Below are 8,547 nucleotides of genomic sequence, written 5' to 3' on the forward strand. Positions count from 1 at the left end.
TCTTCTCTAAGAGCTTTCTAATACTAAGCGTTTTGAGATTTTTAAATTTTTGTATGATTCACTGAAATGGATTCCTTGTCCCTGCTAAGTTAATTCTCTCTTCTTTCTAGGTGCCAGAATAGCTGAATATTCCCAGCTTTATGACCAAATTGTCTTCAGAGACAGTACACCTAAGGTCCAGAAGGAAACTGGGGCAACTCCTCAGGAGCCGTCAGCTGGGAGGTTTTCCACACCCATGGCCACATGTCCTCCCCATTGCCAGCCTGCCAGTGAATGCTCAAGAGCCGAAGATTGGCTTTTGCATTCTACATACAGTAACGGCGAGCTGGCCGACTTCTCTCCGTGTTCCGAATCCCAGGACACAAAGTCCAAGAACTCATTTACAGAAGCTGGTACAAAAAGCAGTTCAAAACAGTTGCCATCAGCTGGCTCAGTGCCTTCCCTTCAGATTTCCAACCGTTTGCATGTCCCAGCACAGAGGTGGAGTGCTATTATAAGCCAACCAAACAAAGAAAACTTGCATCAAGATCACGTCTATAACTCGCTGGGAAGGAGAGTAAGCAGTGTAAAACCACAGGCATACAGCAGGTCACAGTCCTCGTCCTCAATAGTGGTCAACAGGTCTGGAGAATCAATTGTATATAATAATGAAATTGATAAGAAAAGGCTCCATTTGAATAGGAACTTTCGATTCAACAGCCATCAAACTCCTGGAGTTGCTCCAGGATATACAGGGCCGGAGATCAGAAAGCAGATCCCTGAAAACTGTTCAGATATGATTCTGCAGGATTCTCAAAAGGTCCTGAGAGTGAACAGAGCCTCCCCTCTGACTGCACAGATGGCTACTCAGAACTATTTTTTGAATTTCAAAGATTCTGAAGAAGGAGAAGGGGATGATGATGACTATGTTGAAATAAAGTCTGAAGATGAGGGATCTGACTTGGAGATTTCTCAGAACCAAACAAGGAAATCAGATGGTAAACTGCGTAACACAGATGCTGTTCCTTCTGAAATGTTCTGTGGCAAAACTGTCTCCTGTACTCCTGCAAAGGCTGCCAGCAGCAAACACGCACTTACCCCATATCTGACTGCATATAGTGATTCGGATAAACTGAATGACTACCTGTGGAGAGTACCATCTCCTAATCAGCAGAATATTGTCCAGTCTTTAAGGGAAAAGTTTCAGTGTCTCAGTTCAAGTAGCTTTGCTTGATGCTTTCAATAATTTCTAGCTGTACTGCCTTATCATGACAGAATATGTACTAGGACAATCAGTACTGGCATCACATATTTCCATAATATTACACTATCAGGCATTGTATCACAATAATGTTGTAAATAGATGCAAAATGTATCTTTTAAAAAATGGTTTAGAATCCTGGATGAGAAAAAGGCCACATGTGCACTGTCTGGGGTCTCTCTGTAGCGCATGTGAACGTCTCATCTCCTACTCAACCTTCACATCTCTTCCTTTCTTAGGTGTGATACTCCCTGATTCTTGCCATTGAACCAGGTGTAATGCCATTTGATTCTTAAGCCATTTTTTTAATTTGGAAACCTTGGTATTTAGACTTTCCAGTTAGTGTCCAGTGTTCTGCATCCAAAATACCTGTATGATTACTCTGCTTACATACAGGAGCATTTAGCTGGGCAGCTGCTCCTGTGACTGTGCAGATTTCTGAGCAGGGTTCTGGTGATTATACCAACAGGCTCTGTGTGCAATTGCACATACTTTTTTGCACGTTACTTTTCATCAGGCAGATTTCAAGCGTGTGGGACCAGTGCATATGCTACATTATTTTAGAGAAAGCTTCCTACAATTTAAAGAAAATCTAGTCCTAGTACTTGTACCAGGATGATATCTCTGTGTCTGGAGCCTCTTCTACTTTCTGGAACTGCGTAGGAGGCAGAAGACAGGCAGTGGAGGTTTTTTATGAGAACTTGTGGATGTGACACAGACCTTGCCTGGGGAATGGTTTCGGCCTTAGAAGGGGAGCTGCAATGCTTGTCAAGAGGGCCAGACCAGTCTTGGTACCTCCAGTGATGGTGGTGTTTGTGACACGCAAGCCAAATCTGATTATCTTGTAGCTCAGCACCCAGCAGTCAAAAACTGCTGGGTAGTTTGAGACAAAGATCTGTGTTATGCTCAGCGACCTGCTTTGCATTTGTTCAAGTCCCAGTGTGAGTAACCCTGTGAGAGAATGAGGCTTGACCAGATTCTTGGGTGAAATACTGATTGTGGGGCACATTTGGCCCATAGGGTGGTTCAGTGATACTGCTGGTTGAGTGACAAGCTGCAGTCCCCAGGGCATGCATCTCCTGTAGCAGGAAGCACTCTTCCTGACAGAGAGAGGTCAAAGATATCTTTTGTAAATCAGTCAGTGCTGACTCTAATCCAATTTATGTACAATAAAAAGTAGTTTAAAAGTGAGAATACATTCCATTCTTTTGCAAATAGTGTATAGAATAAATGCTGCCGTTTAGAGCAAGGACAGGCTTTCCAATACCATCTGCACTTAACTCCCCTTCATCATCTTTGTTTCACAGATTTGGATTCTGTTACTTGAAAACATTGTACTGAAAGGAAAGCCTAGATACATCTACAGTGATCATCTTGTGTGACTGTTGTTCTTTCTTGGTGCTTACATTTTTCAGATTACATGGATAAAGCCAGTATCAAGTTAAAAATATCAATAAACAAAGGAATTTCATTGAAATACTATTTTTACTAACCACATATCACTTCCCTCAGTTACAGAGCACTGTGCTTGCAGAACAGCTGATTATTTACTACATTGGTTACCATGAGGAAAAACTGAAGTTATTAGTGTACAGCTAATTACTTGTAGACTAAGATTTGAGGACTTGAATTTATTAGAACTGACTAAATTATTTACCACACGTATCTTGCATTGGCTAGGAATTGTTATTTTGAGGGCTGGTTGGTCATGGTACTTACTAGCTCATACCACAGGGATACTTGTTACAGTCAGCGCACCCCCTGTGATAGGACCCGTATCTATCTAGTAAAGTCCGACAGAAAAATAATGTTGTACATATTTAAGACGCCGAGGTGTAGCAGAGCCCATATTTATTTAATATAGCTTGTAAAGTATTGTAAATATGGATAGAAGGTAAATCTGTGGGCGCACATCTAGATTTGTTTAAACGGCTTTAGGAGAATGTTTAACTCGCATCTCATGCAATCAGTGGAATTGGGAGGGAGGGGAAAACGGCCAACCAACCAACCAGAAAAAAGGGACTTCTGCTAGTATTGTAACTTCTCCCAGGGACCATTTCATACTATTTTTAATAAACGTTGAGTATGCAAAAAACTTTGGGTGCTTTTCATTGCGGGGGGCGGAGGAAGGAAGTTATTGGCTTCTGCCTGTCGGAGCTGATGTTCGGGGGTGATTTGGTTGCGATTTTTTTCTTAAAAAAAAAAAAAAAAAAACAAAAAAAAAAAACAAAAAAAAACCCAGAAGCGAAAGCGGGGGAGCGGCGGGGCGGGGAGCGGGGGCAGGCGGTGCTCCATCCCTGCCCGCCCCTCGGCCTCGCTCCCGCTCCCGCCCCTGCCCCGCGCCCGCCGCCGCGGCTGCCGGAGCGCACCGGAGGGATGAGGAGCGCGGCGCTGCGGCGCTGCCTGGCCCCGGCGCTCCCCGCCGCGCCGCCCCCGCCGCGCCGCGGGCTGAGCGCGCCGCTCCCCCGGGCCGGCGGCGCGGCGGCGGCCGCCCGGTAAGAGGCGCACGTGGGGAGGCAGCGCCGGCTGATGCAACCGGGGGGTGCGATGGTGTGGGCACGGAGGGAGGAGGGGTGAGGGGGATTTGGGCGATGAGCCCTCGGTGGGTGCGTCGGGTTGGTTTTTGAGGTGGGATTTTTGAGGGACCTCTCAGTAAAATGCCCCCATTCCCCCAGAGCCGCTGGCGGGATTTCCTCCGGGTTTTGGTGGCATTTTCAGAGCGAGCAGAGCTGCCGTCTTGTGGCGGTGGCTCAGGTGAGGAAGTGCGCAGATGTGTGCCTGGGAAAACGTGTCCCGGTCGGCCCCCCGCCCCTCCACGTCCCGATTCACCCCTGGATGGGATAGTTTGCAAGGCATTGAATTGAACTGATCATTGGCTTCTGCAAGGGTAGGAGCTGTCAAAAATCCACTCCTGACTGTTCTCCTCTATTTGTCTTCCTTGCTATGGAGGACAGACAGACATATTTTAGGAGGTCTCCTCTTTGCCCAGCTGGGTAAGCATCACCTGCACACGCAAAAGGTAACCGAGGAGAGCTGGCTGCCACTTAACCAGAATTTCTTTTCCAGAAAGCGTTCCCAGTGCCTGGCTGTCACTAGTTTTTCCAAGAACCAGTGTGGCAAACAGAGCTGCCTTGTCTCCCTTCTGCCAGTGGTTTTGAAACACATCCATGAAAGTGGCTGGTCTGCTGCTCATGGGGTTTGTGTAGCCTGTGTTAAGTCGTGGCAGCCTCAGCTGTAAAGGCCTCTGCATCTGTCACTGCCCTGGCCAAGGGCCTGGAAATGAAGGACCCACCTCTCCCAAGAGCTGATCAGACAGCTCAGTGTGGTGGTTCCCTGCTGCGCTTCCCATGGTGGGGCTGGACAAGCCTTCTCATGAATTAGCACAGCCTAGCTATAAAGTTTTGGGCATGTCAGAGCAATGCCCCACATACCTATTAAAAAAAAAAAATATTGGCCTTTTAAGGTTTTCTGCTGAACACCAGCCCTCACAGTTCACATCCAACCATAATTTTGGAGATCAAAAATTTATGCGCCCAAGCATTTCGGTTACATTGTTGATTAACATTGGTTTCTGCCCACTAAAGTTAGGAGGGTTTATTTTGTTAAAGATTTGCTTGTCACTATGTTGCAGCAAAGTCACCGACAATGCAAAGAATTCCTTGGCCTCTCTTAAGAGAGAAAACCCTCAGCTTGAGCCAACGCTTGCTATTATTCAGGTAAAGTATGTCTGTGCACTCACTGGCTGTGAGAAATCTCCTTTGGTACTGTTACTTGTCTGAAACTTCAGAAGTACACCTTGCAGAAAGTAATTTTAATCCTTTTATTATACAGAATATTGTCTCCTTTATTTTAAAGCAAAGCAATAGGATGAGGTAGTTCCACCAGATGGTAGATTCTTCATGCCTGAAATAGACACAGGAAACTTCAGGCTGGGAAGGCTTTGCAAAGGAAAAGAATAGTTTTATTCCTTCTTCCTTTTGCCAACATAGTCTTCCTCATTTTAAGTATGGATCACTTTTTCTCACAACTTGTCTAAGTAGATTAACCTAGTAGTTGAATTAAAGTAGGGTTCTCAAACCTTTATTTAGCTTGAAGCTTTTTTTGCAATCCTGATCAAAGTGCTTATGTTCCTGAAAAAGTGGGCCTCCCTTCACTTCCCACCCCTGAAATAACAATGCCAGGATTAGTGAAAGACCCTTTTGCTTCCTGTCAGCCATGTTACCTTTGGGTAGCTACAGCTTATCGATGTCTTCCTGGTCTTCTAAGGAGAGCAAAACCGCAATAAAAAGTCCCAGTCAGCTCAGAAGAGTGTGTGTGAAATAAGTGTGAAGTGTCAGTTTCCTGTAGAAGTAGCAGCACTTTCTGATGTGAAGGAATCTTGCAGAATTGAGAACCATTGTTTCATTAATGCTGTGAAGAGCTTTTTATTCCACTGATGGTGCCATTTTTGATAGGCAACCAAAATGAGAGATGAGGATTGCTATCCCTGCCGAGCTGAAAGATGTTCATCCTTAGATTGCTTATGCTTTGAAAGCCACAAAACTAGGGATGTTCATCATTCAGACAGGACCCACTGCCATGCTGGCAAAAATGTTACTCTCCTGTTTCCTAGGATGGTGGTATTGGTTTTGAGTGGGCACACACTGAAACTCTGACCCAGCAGGTTTTGAGTTTAAGACCCAACTGTAAGTATTTTTAAAGTCCTGATCATGAATTTAAGTAATGCAGCAACAGCTTTATTTCAGAAGGTCTTCTAGTGAGGCTATCTGAACAGGCTCTCTCACCCTCCCTGATAATTGCATTTTCACAAAGCCCTCTAAAGCTAAAGCTGGAGGACTGCTAGGAAAGCAGTGACCTGTTTTTTCTTGCTGCTGTTAGTCTCCATCCAGTTACACCATGATCTGGACTAGGACTCTAATCTTCTCCAGACTGATGGGTCTAAAGAGGCTGTCTTTCAAACACATTTTCTCCTGGATCTGGTTTTCTGCGTGGCCACATGCATGTTTTATGCTGGCACAATGGAAGGGGTGTCCCTCTTGTCCCTGTTTACCCTACTTGGTCTGCCTCATGAAGTGGCTGTAGGAACATGTGGCCTAGATCCTTCTGGGTAAAATTCACCTAAGCTCTGTTCTCTGGCTTTCCAGTCACTCTAGCTCTGGTCTGGTTGTGAAGATTGAAGCAGAACCGATTTTAAATATGTATTTGTTGGTGCAAAGAAAACTTGCTTTGGTCTACAGATGTTCTTGTGATGCGTTGCTCTACCAGTAATGTGGGCAGAGCCTTAAGATTTGTGCTGCTCCCCATGTGCCACATCTGCCCAGAGAAGCAGAGGGATGGCAGGGAAGTTACCTCCTTTGCCAGTCACTCGTGAGTAATAGTGGTCAGCATGACAGAGCACCACCTCTTCAGCAGGACTGGGAATGAGGTCTTACAGGCTGAACCTGCAGTGGAATGATTTTAGGACTGTCCTTTTCCTCTTGAGTCAACTGAATCTGAATTGATGCCAAAATTGATGCCTGTGTTGTTTATTATCCATGTTGAACCTCGGTTGAAGCTATGCAACAGCAAAAAATGATTGGTGGGTGCTTCTTAATTTTTTTGATGCTGAAAAGTAAAATAAAGCATCAGGATCATGCTTAACAGTGGAGCTGTTGCCCTGGAAAGCTCAGCACCAGTGGCTCCCCTGCACCTCCTGTCCTGCCCTTGCACTCTGCCAGTCCATGTGCTAAGCTCTGGTCTCACTTGTGCTGCTCAGAGGGTTTTGATAGGAACTGGTTTAGGGCAGGGGCTTTCTGCACTCACATAAGGTAAATGTTCGCCTGCCAGTGCTGCAACAGCAGGGACATTACAGAGGACAGTGTGGTACCACCAGTTGCTCCATCCCAGTTAAACTTCTTGAGCTGTCAGTGTAGGGGTACAGTCCCACATTTACTGTCACAGGGGAGCAGCTGCTGAGCTGTCCCTAGACCTATCTCTTCTTCCTTGGCACAGTGTGACTTCTGCACAGTGTCCTTAGTGCAGCAACTTCTATGCTGCCACTCACCACCAGCTGCCAAGTTTGGGGAGTGGGATGCTGGTAGTGCAGTGCCAGAAATGCTGGCAGAGCAGGGAGGGAGCTGGGGGATGGAGGGCAAGCTCTCCTTCCCTAACAGGAGTTGTGCCTCTCCATGAAGCCTGTGCTTTTTAATGTTCCTTTTTTCACTGTCAGCAGTCTTGAATTATTTGGGATTAACAGGGATGGCCTTCTGCTTCTTTCTTAGGATTGTTGTTTGAATACCTTTAGACACAGACATTGTCACTATGTTTCTTGCATAGACATGTGCATTAGTATACTCATTTTTAAATGTATTATTTTAAAACTCAGTTACTGTTTTGTTCCCCAAGGCACATAATGACCAGTTGATTCAAGAAGCAAACAAGAACTTTGCCAAAGAGGTAAGCTTTAGCTGATACGTATGTTAATCATCATGAGCTACTTGCCTTTGGTAATTTTAAGTCTTTTCTTTTAACAGATTGGTCTACGTGTTATTCACATCTGTCTTCCTGAAGGCAGCACCAAAGATGAGGTAACTGAAGTACCTTAAAGAGTCTTCCTTTTCCATTTTTGTCATAAACTTTTCTTTATTATTGACATTCATTATTATTTTGACTGACCTCTGTTAACTCGAATTATGTTTAGGATTGCCTTAGTTTAAATAGCAAATATTATCCCCTTACTGGCAAAAGTGAGAAAAAAGAGAATTAATGATCATGTCTGCTGTTCCCCGGCAATCAGGGCAGAATCAATAGAGTAATGTTTTGGTTTTGTGCTTGGTGTTTAACCCCATGCCTGCTCAGGTATCCTGTCTCCTGCAGTTGCTCTTGTGACTGTACTTGATTATTGCCCTAATTGTTCAGAGAAATAAAAGATTATATGATTATATGGGGAAGGGAGGGGGGAAGGAGAGGGAGGTGTTGAATTTGTCTATTGATCTTTTAATGTTTCAATTATGTATTAAAAAACAAAAATCCCCCTCAAATCACTAGAGGCCTGAATTCTTTACCTTGTTGAAGGTGCAGCACTTAATATCAATTATGTTTTAAATATAGAAAACCACGTGAAAGTTAAACCAGTGAAGGAATGTATAGTAGAAGATGACACTCTTATCAGCTGGCCTCCTTGTGCTTGGCAAGTTTGATAATCCTGCAGGCTTGTGAGTTCTGTGTACTGTTTTGTTTTTTGGTACACTTTGTTCTTAAAATGTTACTGCCTTGCAGTGTAATCTGAAGAACTGCTTCCAGATACATTGAAAGGAACTTACTGTGAA

At 44.6% G+C, this 8,547-nt stretch overlaps 1 protein-coding gene and 1 long non-coding RNA gene across 6 annotated transcripts in view; both read left to right on the forward strand.

Moving 5' to 3' along the window:
* Positions 1–3,247, forward strand: part of PLEKHG1 (pleckstrin homology and RhoGEF domain containing G1) — a 126,415-nt gene extending 123,168 nt beyond the window's left edge. For all 5 annotated transcript variants that reach the window (XM_068184588.1, XM_068184587.1, XM_068184592.1 and 2 more), the window contains one exon: positions 111–3,247. In XM_068184588.1, coding sequence (XP_068040689.1) covers positions 111–1,213 — 1,103 coding nt within the window. In that variant the 3' untranslated portion in view covers positions 1,214–3,247. The remainder of the gene's footprint in view (positions 1–110) is intronic.
* A 2,603-nt stretch (positions 3,248–5,850) lies between these two features.
* On the forward strand, positions 5,851–7,805 carry LOC137470850 (uncharacterized). The gene is made up of 3 exons (XR_010997272.1): positions 5,851–5,925; positions 7,625–7,675; positions 7,753–7,805. It is a non-coding gene; the product is annotated as an uncharacterized lncRNA (long non-coding RNA).
* The last annotated feature ends 742 nt before the right edge of the window (positions 7,806–8,547 follow it).

This window comes from Anomalospiza imberbis, chromosome 3, assembly GCF_031753505.1.
Source record: "Anomalospiza imberbis isolate Cuckoo-Finch-1a 21T00152 chromosome 3, ASM3175350v1, whole genome shotgun sequence".
NCBI lineage: Eukaryota > Metazoa > Chordata > Aves > Passeriformes > Viduidae > Anomalospiza > Anomalospiza imberbis.